Source organism: Kryptolebias marmoratus, linkage group LG1 (assembly GCF_001649575.2).
Source record: "Kryptolebias marmoratus isolate JLee-2015 linkage group LG1, ASM164957v2, whole genome shotgun sequence".
Taxonomy (NCBI): domain Eukaryota; kingdom Metazoa; phylum Chordata; class Actinopteri; order Cyprinodontiformes; family Rivulidae; genus Kryptolebias; species Kryptolebias marmoratus.
The window spans coordinates 2940736-2958600 of NC_051430.1; the positions used below are offsets into that span (position 1 = coordinate 2940736).

General features: G+C 38.1%; 1 protein-coding gene across 3 annotated transcripts in view; it reads left to right on the forward strand.

Annotated features, from left to right (window-relative positions):
* The window catches only part of tnc (tenascin C), a 174478-nt gene that overhangs the window by 138740 nt on the left and 17873 nt on the right, over nt 1-17865 (forward strand). The window contains exons 12-16 of one of the 3 annotated variants that reach the window (XM_017435235.2): nt 7212-7487; nt 13311-13583; nt 14650-14772; nt 16155-16298; nt 17135-17254. In XM_017435235.2, the coding sequence (XP_017290724.1) occupies nt 7212-7487; nt 13311-13583; nt 14650-14772; nt 16155-16298; nt 17135-17254 (936 nt within the window). The remainder of the gene's footprint in view (nt 1-7211; nt 7488-13310; nt 13584-14649; nt 14773-16154; nt 16299-17134; nt 17255-17865) is intronic. The other 2 variants (XM_017435233.2, XM_017435234.2) reach the window with 2 other exon arrangements.

The following is a 17865-nucleotide window of genomic DNA, read 5'->3' on the forward strand; positions in this document are numbered from 1 at the left end:
TGTGTGTGTGTGTGTGTGTGTGTGTGTGTGTGTGTGTGTGTGTGTGTGTGTGTGTGTGCGTGTGTTTGTGTGTGCATGGCTGTCTGTTTTGTGTGCCTTTGTGTTGGTCCTGTTAGGGACTGGAGACCTGTCTGAGATGTATCCCACTGCTCACTTGTTGACTGCTGGTAATCCTCCTCCTCACCCCATAAACGCAAGAAAAACTGAGATTTTAAAAAATACATTCTTAAATTAAGTTTTTTTTTTCATTTTTGGTTTTGGTGCATTCATTCAGACAGGAGGTATGAAGCTTATTAGGAACAATGACATAAGAGCATATTTCATGCATTCTTACTACCACTACTGTCTCGCTTTAAATTAATCCTGTTTGTATTAAACTTTGATCATTTTATGAACAATTAATAACTGAGGAAACTGTATAGGATATAAAAGAAAAAACAAGTTCTTAGAGTATATCAGCCATGCTTAGGATGGTCTTTCTTTGTACTTTGATAAGTTGATAATATAGATATTCTTGCCACCAAGTGGCAATACATGGATATTTCATCATATTTGTTAAAGTAATGTGAAAATAATGTATTTTTCATAAATGAAGAAAAAAAACTGTTCAAACCATAGACTATAAATACTAAGTAGACCTCTAAATGGAACCAAGAAGGTTAAGCCAGAACAGGACAGCTTCCAGTACGAGTTTTAAGTCCCTTTCCCTCTATGTAAATGAATGGGACATTGCTTTTGTTGCAAACTAAGAACACACCTTAGATGATTTCCATGTGTCAACTATTGTTGGTTCTCATAGTTCTTACCTTGTTACTATATGCTCAAATATTAATTTGTCTTATAAGTTTAGGTATTTATGCTTTAAAGAAAGCTTATATAACACCATGATTGTGTGCATGGAAGTAAGTGGGACTTAAAGCCCCACATCTCTAGTGCTCAGATGCTGGTTCAGATAACACAAAATGGTAGGTTCTGTAAAACACCTCTTGCTGGCTTAAATTCCCAACAAAGAGTGAAGGGGGGACACTTGGTCTATTAGTGCTTGTGTTTATGGTTTAAACATAATATCCAGAGTAATTTTCTGACAAACTTTGAAAAGACACAGTAGTAATCAACATAACAAACACAAAAATAACAGATATTTGAATGCTGGGGCTTGTTTTGCTGAAGAAAAGACAAGAAAAGATTGAAAAAATGTGTGTTTTCATGAGGGTTTTTGCTGGTGGTACAAGGTTAAATGAGATGTTTCTGTAAACCTTTCTGTTAAATACACATACAGACTGCAGCCAAACCAAGGCAATGAATTGAATTCATTGTTAACTTCTCAATGTCAGTCACTTTGTCTCCTTTCCCCAAGGCTCATTCATCACACATGAAATTATTTTTCTCTTTTACTCATTTTTCCCTAACCCAAATACGAACAGAGAAATGAAGTGATTGTGCATTTTTCATGCTGTGGTCTGTCTGACTCCAAGACAAATATTTGAAGAGGTAAAACCTCCAGTTATGTAAGGAGTTCTTGTAAAATGTATAGCTACAGGCACAAAGTGATATGGGGTGAGTGAAATGTTGGTAATCTTTTTTTTCATTTTAGGGGACTGTAAGGTGCCTGTCTGTTGGGCTGAATGAGTGAGGCAATATTTTTGTGTTTTCTTTTTCAGTTTAATTTAAATTTAACATGAGATAACAAATCCAAAAATATTCTTGAACCCATAAATTGTCCCACATGTTTAATGGACTGAATGTCTAAAGACCTAAAACCAAATGAACCTTTGGGTGTCAGTGCTTGTGGTTGCATAAGACTGATAAATTATTTGGATCTGTGTACGCACTGCACGGTGTTCATTCATGTGATAATTGTTGGTGTGAGCTGCCCTCCCCTCTGGTTTTGTGTGATTTGACCATGAACTGTGGGTCTGTCAGATAAAGGCCACATGCTGGGAGTCCTGCTAAAATGTTGTCTTCAGAATCAGCAGCCCTCTAATCCACAGCCTGGAGGATCATTATCTCTATATGTGTAATGCAAACATAAATTCTACTCATTTTACAGGAGGGGACAAATGGTCCAAAGATATGGGAAGGATAGAGCTGTTTTTTATGTATCTGATGGTCTTCGAAAAGGATTAAATTACTCATTGCAATGTCATGAAAAGCAGTCAAAAAAAATTAATAAATTAAAAAACAAAATCTACACATTGTCTAAAATCAATGGTTAATGTGTCCTTAAATTAAAAATTTGAAGACAAAATCTTTGAACAATTGCCAACTCCCACGTGTGTTTGTTGACCTATTGAAACACTGTTTAAATTCATCAGTAATTATCAAATTCTTCTTTGAATATTCAAACCTCCTGTGCTTATTTTGTCTTTTACTCTTGAAGGGCTTAGAAATATAGCATAAATATCAGTATAACAACAAACTGTTTAAAGGCAGAAAATTAGTCTTATGAGTGCTAATATCAGCTGCTGCTTGAAGGCTCAGTTATAGTCGCGCTTTGTAGTGTCATGCAGGACTCTGCGCGGACCTGAGCGAACCGTGCAGGCGTTTATACTTGACACTTACGCCAGTGCAGTATTCTCTGAAAAGACAGGGGGCAGTACACTACATAACCAGTGGAAATGTGGTAAAAAAGAGAGTAAACTGTGGTCACCCACCAAATATGGCTGCACATATTCAGGAGGAAGAACTGTTGTGTTTCTGGCTGTGATACAGAGAGGATATTTAAACTTAAAGTATTCAGTTTGACTTTCTTTGATTTATTTGCTTCAAATAAAATGTTGAGTGACATGACATTATAGGATAGTTAGCTGTATGGTATTATTAGTTGTGATTCGCCCATCATAGAACTAATATTTCTATAAACACTCCTTTTTATTGGCTGCAGCAGTAATCTCCTTCTGTGAGTTTTGAACCGTTTGATTATCTTTGTGATCCCTCATAGAGGGATCATAGAAATGCTGATACAGGTGAACCAGCTCCGCTAGAGCACTGAAATAGTCCATTTTGAATGGAGCGCAACGTGAGTGGCCAAGTTTCAAAAATTGGAAGGTGCACGACCACTCAACGTGACACCGCGCAGGGGTGGGGACAGCGCAATTGTGTCACGATTGGCGTGCACACCCTCAGTGATCAACGTGTCAAGTATAAACCTAGGTTTATGAGTAAGATTGTTGCCTGTTTTGTGTTTTTACTTACTAAAACTAACCGTGTGCACATTAGAGATATGCCTAATAATCAGTCGACCAATTTTATTCGACTGATGTTGCCACTTTTAAAAAAAAATTGGCCATGACTGTGCATATGTAACTGATTACCAAGTTTGAAGATGAAGATGCATCAGCATCTGCTACAACCAGCTCACTGCAGCATGCATTTTAGTATTTAAAGCAAGAATCCTAATTTAATTTTCTTAAGTGCACAAGTTCTTCAAAGGGTTTTTAAATACATACTTGTTTAAAGCCATAATAGTTGTGAAAATATCCAATTTTTCAATGTTTTTGATTAGGAAAAACAATTTCATTTGAAAACAGCAAATATTTGTTTACAAATAAATGGAAATTTTCCCATTAGAGTTCAGAATATTTCGGCACAGCTCATTTGCATAGGATCTTGTAACTGTTGGCAACAAAACATGATTCTGCTGATTTCACTCATTTATTACAAACTATGCAGTAGACCTTTGGTAATGAATGATGTGTACTTAGTGGTTATTTTTTATCATAGATGATACATACATCAAAACATTAAAAAATGGTTTTAAATCAAACAGTTGTTATACTTGGTTAAATGAAAAATACATACTGAATACATCTTTTTAATTTAACGAAGTATAACTGTCTAACTTAAAACCATAATCATTTAAACGAGAACAACGAGAACAACGAGAACAACGTACTAAAGGTAGAAACAAACTGAAGTATTGTTCCCATCATGCTAGTATTGATATGATACGAGACAAACGTTGGTATCATTGGTGTTAGTGTGGATTCTCAGTCATTCAGGACATGACTGATATTAAAAGTTAAAAACAAAAAAGATGACGCAGCTGGACTACCACTCTAAAGCTGCAGACATGCAATATTCCAAGTTTTAAACTGAATGACATTGCATTAATGATATCAGTATCTGGATCAATTCGCATACCCGTATTTCAATCATACAAAAATTAGATATGATGCAAGTTAACCGTTCAGACTGAGGTTGTTGCTTAGATAAACGTGGGGCGGAGGGGGGGCTCTGTAGATTATTGAAGACTTAGAACGTAAAACTATCCATAATATTGCACACTGTCATAAAAACAAAATATGTTTACTTATCTTAAACTTGTGATTTCATTTTATGTTTTTGCGTCTTCCATTGAATCACTTTGTTGGTGTGATGCATGAACAAAAAGCATGATAACAGTAAGATGATTGTCCTGCATGCGAGGATGTGTTTGACAACATGTCTGAGGCCTGGTCCTCATAGGCATACTGTACTTGCACTGATGCAGTCTTTACTAGATTAATTTCTGTGTTAAATGGAAGATATTTGACAGAAAATCAGAGCTCCAGGGAGAACTTTTAATCTGACACTCAACTATTATTTTGAATAATTAAAGTGGCAGTTGATCAAGAATCATTTACAAGAATTTAATGCTGCGTAGAGACACAAACTCATGAGACAGTTTTTTTTGTCCATCTGAGATCCCCTGGATCCCATCTCTCTCTCTCTCTCTTTTTTTTTCTTTAGATTACTCTCTAAATGCTTGCACATATAATAGACTTGAATTACAGTCTGCTGCATGGCTTCCACGCTGGTTTGAAGTGGACAGCGTACTCCTGCCGCTCCAGGCGGGCTACGCTGCACCTTCAAATGTTAATGGCTCATTTACAGCCATTAATGGGCTCGAGCTGCATCAGCATGTCTGCCTGCTGCTTGTTATCATTATGTCCTAGCACTTATATGGTAATATAGAAAGATGGCTATAGGCAGCTGTTGATAATGAGGCTTTTTGTTCCTTGTGGCCTTTGTAGTGGAAATACGGGACTACTTTTACTCCAGACAAGGTGAAGGCCGTCTTTTTATTCCTGATTGCAGAATGAGCTAATTGTAATACAAAGGAAAAATTATCTTTGTTGAACCATGTTTAGCAAAACATTCTGGCATGTTTGATTTGTATATTTCATTTGTACTTTGTTGTAAATAAGATAGAAACTTTCAAATTTAAAGTTACCAGCCAGTGGTGCATTTTTAACTAACAACTGTAGAACAAAAACTAAAATATTGCTGGGTTAAAAAAATATTTAAGGGTTTAAACTGCAGGATCTCACAAAACTGCAGAGGTGGATTCTTGTAGATGAGGTCACACAAGGCAGAAAAGGGTTTCAATAATTGGCTGACATTGGTAAACAGAGCAAAATATTCAAACTTACCTGTTTGGGTCAGACTTTGACTCAAACAATCCTTGAGCCAAGATGGATGTTGCTGTGGAAGGTGTAAGTGAATAACTGTTTTCAGAACCCTAATTAGTAAATATCTATTTACTGTGTTTTTTTTCTTATTTTTTCCACTGTTGTTGACAAAAATAAGAGCAGTAATAAAGGCTGTAAGGCATGTGCAGGCATGGTAGGCCTAATTAAATACACAAGGGCTTTGTTTTAATAAAGCACTTTACATTTTATTTATCTATGCATCTTATTACTCATTCATGTGTTTTATAATTTATGCATCCATAAATTTTATAACTATTTATCTGTGCATTTTTTGGTTTGATTTTTAATACTGGAGTGATGGTGTCTGAATGTAGTCTGTTGTTGTGAGTGCTGTTGTGTATGTTGTTGATGCCTGTGTGTATTTTTTTACTGAGTGCCACTTTTGTGTTGTGTTTTGCTTCAAGTGTTTTTCATTTTGTTAGGTTTGTTTGTTGGTTTGTTTGTGTCCTTTGAGTTGTTGCAGCTGCTTTTTATGCTCAATTTTTTTATTTCCCCCTGGGGACAATTAAAGTGAAGTGAATTGGATTAAATTGAAATACACTGGAATGGTCATTGGTGGCGCTAGGTGAGTTGCATGGCTGCCATCTTGCTTGGTGCTATGCCTTGCAATGTGTATTGTTTACATGTCAAAGCCACACATTGTTAATGCATTGAGCTTGCTATATGCCGAGTCATCAGCCAAAACATTTAATAGAAATATTCTGTTTAAATAAACATATTTCATCCATATTGTCAAAACAAGGAAAAGAATATGCTGTGATGAGCCCCACATGTGCTAGTAAAATACCAACCCTGTGTACAAAGAACAAACAAAGTAAAGCTGTAGAAGCTGTCACTGGATACCAGTTTTCAACTCAGTGATAAAATTACCAAGCGCTGTTAATGACACTCCAAACAGCTGTAATTATGTAGAACTGATAGTTCTACATAATTATTTATATTTCTAGAAGGTATACTTTTTTCTAAGAATTACAATCATGGGTCAATGTTGTCTGTTGTCACAGATATCTATTTGATTATGTAGCACCTGCCACAATGATGGCCCACATTAGACTTGAAAATCATCTATAAGTTCCAGCTTCCTAATGGAACGCATCAACCATGTTGTGAGGTTTTTATAACAACGTGGCTTAAAATGATTGCTGCACATCTTTCATGGAGACATCTGGTCATTCCACTCTACCCTGGTCCTCTTTAGCTACTGCTTTCAAATGTTTATTGTACATAATTACCCAGAAAACTATGCAGTGTTCTAACGTACGGCTCAGATGATTTGATGCAGCAATACAGAAAACAAATAAACACCACCAGAGGAGAAATTTCATTAAAAACACAGGAAAAATATACATGGGCGTACTTTGAACTCTGATCAGTTGATTTCCAGTTATTGTGGCATCAAACAAAGGTACAGTATGTGTGCTTGGTTTACTAGTATTTTTTCAGGGGTAGAATTGTGTCAATATGAAATAACTTGCATTGTATGAAACAAAACAAATAGAAATACTGACCATAGCATTTTACTGTATTGGTGACAAACTATATCTAAAATGAGTTTGATTATATTTTACCGGCAAGTCTGTCTAATAACTTTAATCAGGATTCATCAAGTCTCTGTTTCCAGACATGGTCATACTGTAGTCTAATTCAAAAACATTTAGCATCTGCTTGGAAACATGAAACTCCATGTAACATTTTGTGTTCACTGTGTATGATGTTGATATGTTTGTCATCACCCAGAGGACGAGAAGCCAGTGATAACTAACGTCACTATCAGCGATGTGTCGTGGGAGAGCTTCCTGTTGTCCTGGTCTGCTGAAGACGAGGCATTCGAGGCCTTTCTGATCGAGGTCACTGATGCAGAGACGAGTGCTGAGTGGCAAAACCGCACGGTGCCCGCCAATGCCCGCAGCCTCGCCCTCTCTGGCCTCTCCCCCGGTACCTGGTATAGGGTCGGTCTGTACGGGGTGTACAGGGGGACCGTCTTAAACCCTGTCTTTGCAGACACCATCACAGGTATTAGTGAAGTCAACACTGGGCCTTCGCTCTGTTCTTTGATTCCTTCTTTCTCTGCTGCATTTAGTAAACCAACTAACTGCTTTTCCTGCTGAATTTCTAAATAAAATGTAATTAAAAAGCAAGTAAACTCTTATTCAATTCAATGTTTTATGTATCAAAAGATAAAAGTACAATGGGCAACAAAAATATTCTCCCCTCTGATATTCTTTACAACCTGTAATTTAAATGGAGTTTCAATTTAAACACAAGTTATTAAGCTACATAAAATACTTCACATTATTATACTTAAATGGAGAATAGAACCATGTTGGAAATGATTCTTTAAAATATGAAACTGAAAAGGGGTGCATTCATATGTATTCACCTCCTTTGCATTGAAGCCTCAACCATTACCTTTGGAAGCCCCAAAATTTGTTTAAAAAGATCCACCTTTTTGAACAAATGACATTGACCAAGATCTCTAAGTTTTAATGATATATAGCTGTTGCAACAGCCACCAGAATCAACACCAGGGAAACACTTCTAAACAGCATGAAAATCAAGGAACTCTCCACACGGGTCAGACACAAAGCGGTGAAGTACAGGTCAGCTGATGAACTGAGAAAATTAATGAACAAAAGCAGCACTCATCCAACCTGATGGAACTGTAGCAGTTTAGTTAGAAGAATGGACAAAAAGTCTTGTGATCAGATGGACCAAGATGACCTGGATAGATTTGTTGCTGTAACTGCTGCAAAAAGTGGTGACACAAAGTATTAATGTGGAGTATTTTGTGTTCTTAAAATTTAATTGAAAATCAATTTCAATGTCAAGCTTTGACGTGACAAAACATTAAGAAAACCAAGAGGGTGAATACCAAACCACTGTTCTTACACAATGTGTGTAATAATCCTTATAGATGGATGCATTTTTTCTATATTTACACAAAGAAAATCCCAGTTTAAGACATCGAGGGAGTATAAAAGCCATTGATTAGGAGCCTGCATTTTTTTGTACACAATAAGATCTATTAATTTTTGAGAGTGAAACCTTTGAAAAAAACACAGTATATTTTTAGTCAGTGTGTAAAAACATTTCAAAAAGGTTAATGTAAAGAAGTCTAATGCCATCAGCTGTTATGGTGTAGGAGTTTGTTCTTCATAAAATCTTTCAGACAGAAGGTGCAACCTAAATCCCCAAACAAGCTGCCCTCATCAGCTGTCCATCATGAACGTATCCCTTCTTTTGATGCGAGGAATCGTGAAATAGGCTAATGCTCAGTAGCAGCGCCCACACAAAACCCCCTTCTGTCTATATTAGCCCAGCCACGGATCTGCATTTTATCCACCTTTAAGCTGTCAGTCTTCCTGTTGGTCCGAGTCCAGCCTGGAACAACACTGAGTCTGTAGTGTGAACAGGCAGAAACTAAGAGTTCAGTGTCCCTGTTGAACTGGTACAACAGGTGCATTGGTTTCTCCGCCCACAACACTAACCACAGTCATTTTTAGTGACTAACATGCTGTTAATCACAGTGGCTGTTTAATTAAAGAGCTGTAAACTGTGACACTAAAACTTGCCAATAATAGCATGTAACACAGCTTCCAAAAAGCACATAACCACACCATAAGACTGTTTCCACCAACAGATCGTGAACCCTTTTTATGCACACTACACAATCCTTATAACCAGCTGTAGGTGTGTTTATGTCAACATTTATTCCAGCATTATCACTGAGCATTTCACTGATGAGGAGCAGTCAAGTGGAAGAAAGATGGGGGGTGGGGGGTGAGTAGCTGACGGAGGAAAGAAAAACCCTGAGGCGCTTTTGTCACTTTGTGTGAGGCCTCTCGTCTGTATGCATCCCGAGTTCCCTCCTCATTCTCATGCTGCCATTGCCCCTGGGCTCCTGTGCATGGGTGCCAGGGGCTTCTGGGGCCGAGCAGAATATGGCATGTGCTCAACATGGCCCATTGTCTGCATGCTAATGGTGTGCTGAAACCATCTTAAACATTTTTCATTAGCCTCACTTAATCCATAATACATTCTAACTTGTGAATGCGACCGCTGGCTAAGTTGATCACATTATGCACGGCGGTCGTTCCTGGGCTCTTAGAGCAAGACGTCGAACTGAAAATAACGTTCTCCATGGAGAAGGAAGAAGGAAAACTGAGTAAAAAGGAGGGAGTTTCATACAAGGAGCGATTGATGGAACCACAAAAAGGTGTGAACAGTGCCCAGAACAAGTTTTACTCACTTGTGATTCACAAGCTGCTCTTTTGAAGTTATCAAACGAGACTGGAACCAGACCTGAGCTTCTGCCTGGAGACTCTCTTCTCAGAAGGTTAGCTGGCCCCAGTACATACCTTGTCACACAACAGGCTCCTTTTTGTGAGCAGGAATTGTGTTTTTTCAGGTCTTGTGTGGGAAGGGGGTTGGACGGGGGTGTTGGGAGGGTGAAATCAGTAGCAAGTTAGCACATGTTAGCTGATGGAGACTGCCCTCCCTCTCTTCCACTGACCAGTTAAAGCTGCTTGGCGGCTAATGAAGAGTGACAGCTCCCTGGGATTTGTCTGCTGGGCTTCTCATTTCCACCATTTCTTCTCAAAACAAATGCCTCACACTTTTTTCCCTCACAATGAAAAAAGGGGGTTTCAGGCTAGTTCAAGGACCCCTGAGACCCTCACACTTGGCGCAGTGTTTTAATGAGCAGTGGCGCTGTTTTTTTAGCCTTTCCTGAGCTCACTTCTATCTGCTGTTACCCAGACTGCTTTAAAAGCTCCTTCCAGTCTGAGGATCCATCTGTCTGCTCCTGGAAGTTTCTTGGGCTAATTAAGGTGCAGCAGATTTTTCCTCTGAAGAAACACATCTTTTTTCTGCAGTAGGTGCACACTCCTGCCATCTTCCGATCTCTGCTATGATTAGATGTTGCTATTGATCGCTTAAATCCCAGCTTTTAAAGCTCCACATGCACACACTCACATCTGTAAGCACATGCTAAGATGGCTGTGTTGTACTGTACTGTTCACAAAGTCAAGTGAAGTGAAATAGGTTTTGAGTGAATTTAGAAGTACAGGTTTTAAATGAGATGCACCAGTTCTAGTTTGGTGGGCCAATCCAATGCCTGACTTTTGAACAGCTATGACCTGCCGATACCAATTTAGGCTGATTCTGATTTATCTCAAAGAACCATAATTAACAGAAAACATTTTAAAATTTCTGATAGTTTTTAAAAAATTATTCAATCAATGTAATCCTGCTTCAGTGTAGTCACTGGGGTTCTATTGGTTTAAACGTCTCCAGTGTTAAAGTTGGATTAAACAACCAAGTGACCGACTAACAAAGCTTTCACCCAACACTGCATCTCAACACAATTGACTGAAAATACATTTTATTTTAACTGAAAAGTAGGTGGATGCGGTTAAAGTTAAAGTTTTTCTGTAGAACAGAAAAAAGCATAATATAAATTATTTTCTGAATAATCTGAACTTTCATTCTTACTGTTTGAATACAGATATTTATTCTTCTAATTTCCATTTAAATTGAAAAATTGACTATGTATAATTATAATAATAAAATATACAGAAAAAAAAGGTTTTCCTCTAAAACCATCAGTTACTGAGCTTTTACTGTCACTCTCAAGCTACAAATAATGTTCTTCAGAATATTAGACAGAGGGATTTGCACAAGTAAAACCCAACAGAAAATGATTATAGTATATCTGCATTATAACATCAAATATTGCTCCATACCATTCTAATCTTTTTTCTGCTTACCTTAAAATATGGTGTACAATATTACAAGAAATTAGTTATTTCCTATAAGATCTTTATTTAAAATAATTTGCAGCTTCTGTGTCAGAAGTAATATTTGAAAAAGAACATCTCACCCTTTGTTAGAACTGTTTTATTGTTAAGTCATTGTTCATTTTACTGTAACTCTTATCCTTCATGCTGTTAATGATTATTAACTGAAAATATTAAGAGCAGAGGACAATTCACACCATGTGCAAGAGGAGTTGCATGTTGTCAAGAGTAAAAAGAAAATATTCTTCTTTTAGTAAAGCAAAGACAAAAGGATTGCTGACAATTTAACTGTCTTTCATACATTTATCTGTGTAATTAGCGTTGTTAGCACTGTTAGCATTGCTAAATGGAACAGCAGTTTGGGTCAGCAAATGAAGCCCACTTCAACTTAAATTTTCCTAACAGTCTGAAAACAGTTCCTAATCCAACGTGTCTCATTACATAGGTTGAAATATGAAATTCATAAAACTAAAATCAGTTCATTCTTCCTGTCCTTTGATCTCCAGCCAGTACACAAATAGAAACCATTAGTCTACACGATGAACAACCGTTCAAAGCCGATAACCAGCCAGTGCCGATCACAAGCCAATTCTGCCGTGTATTTCAGGTTTTAAAATGTCAGAAACATATAATTCAAATAAAACAGTATTTTAAGAACTTTCATGCTAAAATCAAACACAGTGGATATCATAAACAGAACACATCAACTTCACGTCCAAAATGTACTGCATTTTTAACAACAACAAAGTTGTGTTGAAGAAAAACTCAAATGAAAAAAGACTTGGATGCAAAATTTGGAAGAGGCGACACATCAGGCCTGAGCATCAAAAGATGCTGACAGAAAGATTATTATACAAAACGGAAATGATTTTTCATTTGAGGTTAGTAGTTTAAAAAGAGAAAACATCCATCCATCTTCTTCCACTTATTTGTGGTTTTGAGGAACAGCTCCAGGAGGGAAACTCAGATATTCTTCTCTCCAGCACCTTCTGGGGGATCTCAAGGCCCAGGCCTGAGAGGATACACAATCCTTTCAGCAAGGTCTGCTCCAGGGTCTCCTCCCAGTTGGGTGTACCCATAAACCTTCAGAGGCAGACATCCAGGAGAGCATAGGAGAGCATTGGAATGTATATAGACCAGTAAATCACTGGTACAGAAACAAAAACAGTTTATCCAAATTCATACTTTTGCTTTCATTAATGCTCTATTTATTTATTTATTGCTGTGTTCTATTTGGTACAAATACCTTCAGTAAAATACTGTAAGGTGTGACTTAGAGAAGCATACTGTGCTGAGGTACAAAGTGTGCCCAAAGGGCTTCTTTAAATTTCTGCTTATTAGAAGTTAAAATGTTTTGAATAGTAGTTTAATTGCCTAAAACGGCTGCAGCCTTGGGTAATGTGTTTTTTCACTGAAACCTAAAGATAAACCCTTGCCATAGTTGCAGTTTTATTTTAGTAAAAAGTGTTGTTTCTTTTACTCATAATACCACTTTTCTTGTTAGATCAGTCAGCTGAGGCAAACATGGTGTCACTGGAATTTTCTCAGCAACTTGGAGAAACAACTCTGTTGCTTAAAGGGATGATTCTTTTTAAGTAGGGTTTTGTGAAAAAAGTTATGAACAGTTAATATCTTACCTGTTGTAGATAGTTTTTTGAATGACCTCAATTTAAAGAAATTCTTTATTTTCCTCAAAAATGGATGTTTATGAGCTAATGGCTAAATATGGCCAAGACCAAATTGCTGCTGTTAAAACAACTTACCTGTTCCATACCTAGTAAGTACCAGATAAATACCCAATACAACTAAGTAAGTTTGTGGTACAAACCCAGTCCATACCAAACATTTCCATGAAGCTTTACCTCAAAAGATCTAAATAATTTCTTTAAACTTTCCTTCCTTTGCTTTTCTTCTCTGAAACTCTTCTCTGCCACTGTGAGGACACTGTAAGACTTGTTTGCTTCCATGCTTTTCAACTTTCAAACTTCTGTCAAGTTCCACAAAGGAGAAAAACTGACTCTCCCCCACTGTCACTCAGAAACCGAACCAGAGGTGCAAGCTCTCCTAGTCACTGACATCACCCCCAACAGCTTCATGCTGACCTGGATGGCTGAGGAGGACATCTTTGACACGTTTGTCCTAATGCTGAGTCAGGACGATGACCCAGGCCAACCCAGAGAGCTGGTTCTGGGTGGTGAGGAGAAAAATGCCACGTTAACAGATCTCACTGAGGACACCCGGTACAATGTTGAACTCTTTGGTCTCAGTTTGGGAAGAAGCTCCAAGTCTGTAATGGAAAGGGTGAGAACAGGTACATGGTGACAGGATGGATCACGAAGCTGTGATGGAACTCTGGAACTCTGAAAGTGTCTCGTTAGTGTTGTCTGTGTGGAATGATGTCATATCCTGTCAGACTCGTCTTTGATGGTAACAGCATGATAATATGTGAACTGTGTCCTAACATATACTCTTGATACCACACGTCTTTTGTCTTCTGATCTGGGACACCAGCATCACATCTAATTCAGACAAACCACACAGTGGCTCACTGCTGGATACATGCCTCAGCTAAACCTATCATTAAAATGGTTGTGGTCAGTTTAAAATATTAAAGACAGAAGCTACAATAATGACACATTATTAAAGTCTTGTTAAAAGTGACGTGAATGCCCTTCCAGCTTTACAGTGAAAATGCAAGTTTAAAATGCAAAAAAATACAAATATAGACACATATTCTGAGCAGATCTATTTTTGAACATAAGAAAGAAGGTTTTTATATATTGAACTCCACTCAGGGATTAAAGTTTCTTTGTGTTTTCTGTCAAGTCATTGTTCAAAATGTTGTCCCTAATTACCTGCCCCTCTGAGTCAGTGCCTGTTTTTATAAAGGAGGTGGTGGTGGCGGCACTGGTTAATGGGGGGGGTTGTCAGTGTCACATAAAAGGCTTGTCTGTGCCTGTGTCTGTCCTCCCCGAGGGCAAGGCTTTACTGTTGGGTTGCGTGGCGCATGTTTCACTTTTGTGTTTTCCATGAAATGAGGGCAAGTTAATCTCCTCAGGTCTGTCACGCAAGATACTGTGGCTCGCCAGCCGCCAAGTCGGAAGGGTCTTTCTGTGGGCTGGGACCTCCTCAGGTCCCTCTTTTGTCTCTCTCCTGCTCCTGCTCCTGCTCCTCTCAGTGTAGGATTTCCCCTGGCTGCAATAACTGGATTTCTGTGTCTTTTCCTGTCTGCTGCTTCGAGCTATTGCAGAAAGTACTCTCTATCACATGTTGATATCATGCATTCATATTTCACAGTCAGAAAGCAGATGTTGATTAAATCTTGGTTTTGATGTTTTATTTTCCTCCATTTGCCACTTCTGTCTCATATGTACCAGACCTGGGTTCACCTAGGGGCATCCGTTTCTCTGAAGTGACCGACACATCTGCCACAGTTCACTGGGTGACACCGAGAGCTCGGGTGGACAGCTACCAGGTCACCTGCGTACCTGCTCACGGAGGTCAGTATCTCTGTGAACAGGAAACACTCCTACCATTGTAACTTATTCTTTTAATGGCCTAGCAAAATATGCCTTTCATGCCAGAGTTTTAAACTAACTAAGCTGTTTTGGTTAAACCTCAAACTACAATATGCACAATCTCATGCAATATTGAGAAATCTTGTGCAATATGTAGCACTTTGAGTCGTGTTTTGAATGACTCTCAACTACTACTACACTAAATTTTGGATTATTATTTGTAAAATTTAGTTCAAGTCGTTTTTGTGTTCGATAATGTCAACTAGCTGTGGCAGTCATCTTGGAAAGACTTTAAAAATTATTAGGTTGTAGATGTACATCCAGGGGTTACATTCTGAGTTTCATTCAAATAAATGCAGTGGGATATGCATGAGATATTTAGGTAACAGAGACAAGGCTGACTGTAAAAGTTATGGTCAGAGGTTTTAGACAAATATCTCAAACAATGTGTAGCACTCAAAAGATGTGTTGGGGGTGATGCTCAACTACTCCCTGATCAAATTTTAGCTTAATCTCTATAAATATGATGAAATTTTTGTGTGTTTTTTGAAAGGTCAGTTGGCTGTGGCAGCCATCTTAAATTGGGTTGATTTTATCAGTTTTAAATGTATAGCCAATCATTACTTTCTGAAAGTTTCATCAGAATCTATTCAGCAGTTCATGGAACAGACAGTCAGTGTTTAATCCAATTAGTTAATGTCAGGGTTTTAACAATACATCTCACAAAACATATTAGTGTTCAAAGTAAATGCTACTACCACACCAAATTTTAGCTCAATGTCTGTAAAGTTGGCTGTTATAGCCATTTAACACTACAGACAAACACACACACACACACACACACACACACACACACACACACTGCACCCTCCACCTTTGGTTGTGGGCGATAAAACACTCCCAGCAGTTGGACTGTAAACTGTAAAGACACAACAAAGGCCAGCAACTACTACCTTCACTTTTAACTTTAACTATGACCTTATGAACAGAAAATATGTTGAGATTAAATGCATTTTTAATTCCAAAAGTTAAGTTTTCATGTTAATAATGGCTGTCCACCATCCTCTTCAGAGATAGGTTAATACTGCCCCCTGCTGATCACTTGAGACATGCCCTCTAAAGGATTAAGATGAGAAAAATGACAATAAACATCAAGTGTAACAAATTTAACATAATCTGTATCCCAGTCTCATTTAGATCAAGCATTTGAATTAATGAACAGTTATTTTTATCACATATTTCAATGCAATCAATTCAGGCACATGAGCAATGAAGGAACATTCTAGCTTTAAAACTCAACATCTGGTAAAGATTATAAAGCTACAAACTTTAATTTCTTTCCTCTTTGTTGTTTTAACTCCCAGGTAATGCTAAGACGCTGACGGTGGACGGCTCCGAGTCTCAGATTGTGCTGCCCAACCTGACGCCTGGGGTCACATATGAAGTCACTATTGTTGCCATCAAAGGTCAGAGGGAAAGTGAGCCTGGATCTGACAGTGTCACCACAGGTATCTTACAAAACAACACATGCAAGTACATACATGTATATGGATAACATTACATTCACTGACAAAACAGCTGAAGTAGTAAGACGGAGTGGTGTAAATAAAATGGATCATGTTAAAAGATCATGTGACTGTCATGCAGTGATCACAATATTAGATTGAACGAATAATAGAGTTGGCAGTACGAACACACTGCTAGTCCCAAGTGGGAGGAGTGTGGTATCCCACTCAGGTCTGGATACAGACAGTCATTCAGTGTGAAACTGACCCATACAGTCATTTTATCATCTCTTGTGGCAATAAGGTTCTGAAGATCCTGCAAGTTGACACCCTGAGCTCATACATTTTCAATGTGCACTGAGTCCATCCACGCCTGTGTGTAGTGGTATCCGACTGCAACCGGATAATGAAAAAGCCTTTCGAGTGACAGGACTGAACAACCTCCACTCCAGATGCCACCAACTTTACCCTCCGGTGCTCAGTCTGGACATGCAGCTCCTTGTAAACTAAATAATTTACACATTCGTCTGCATGTGGATTAAACTACTGCACATCCCAATTGAATAATTTGTTCTTAGCAAATTTTTTATAAGCAGTGAGTTTATAGTATAGCTAAAGGTTTCTGAACCTTTAAATATAAAGATTTGTTTTTCTTGCCACTGTACTTCAAAAAAGCTTTAGGTTTCATTTCACTGTAAGAGTTTAACTACTAAATTATAACAACTACAGTTTAGAATGGAGGGGGGGGGGGATTCATATTTCTCTACATGTATTATATGAACCCGTTTGATGCTCATTAGTCATCCCAACAGAACTGATTAAGTGTGTGTGTGTTTCAGCTTTGGATAAACCCCGTGGTCTGACAGCAGTCAACATCACAGACACTGAGACCTTGCTGTTGTGGCAGCCGGCCATCGCTACTGTAGATGGTTATGTCATCACATACAGTGCAGACTCTGGTATCTACACACACACACACACACACACACACACACACACACACACCTTTGTACAACCAGTATATATTGTTGAATTAACACCTATCTCAGGAAACACAAAACAAGCCGAAATAAACATTTCAAATGACAAAACAGTTTGATTTACTTTGAATCTGGGAGAATCAAAGATCAGAACAAATAAATTGGTGCACAGTTTCTAAGTAAATACAACAATACAGCATAGTTTATTTTGTTAAAGATTTGAGACAGAATGGGAAAATTTATTCAACATAATTTTAAAATAGAGAAAACGACCAATGTTTTGGAAATGAATGACTGACAAAAACAAAAAGATCAGGCAGCAGGGTTCAGTTTGACCTTTTAACAGAATCCTTTCAGACTCAAAAATTAAAATTCAGGCTTTTGCCAATCAGTGAAATAAATCAGTCCAATATTTATATATATATATATATATATATATAGGTGAGGGGCCAGACGAAGTGCAGCCCAAAGACCCCTTATGATGAACATAAATATTGGACACAGTGTTCCCTCGCCCGGACGCGGGTCACCGGGGCCCCACTCTGGAGCCAGGCCTGGAGGTGGGGCACGTTGGCGAGCGCCTGGTGGCC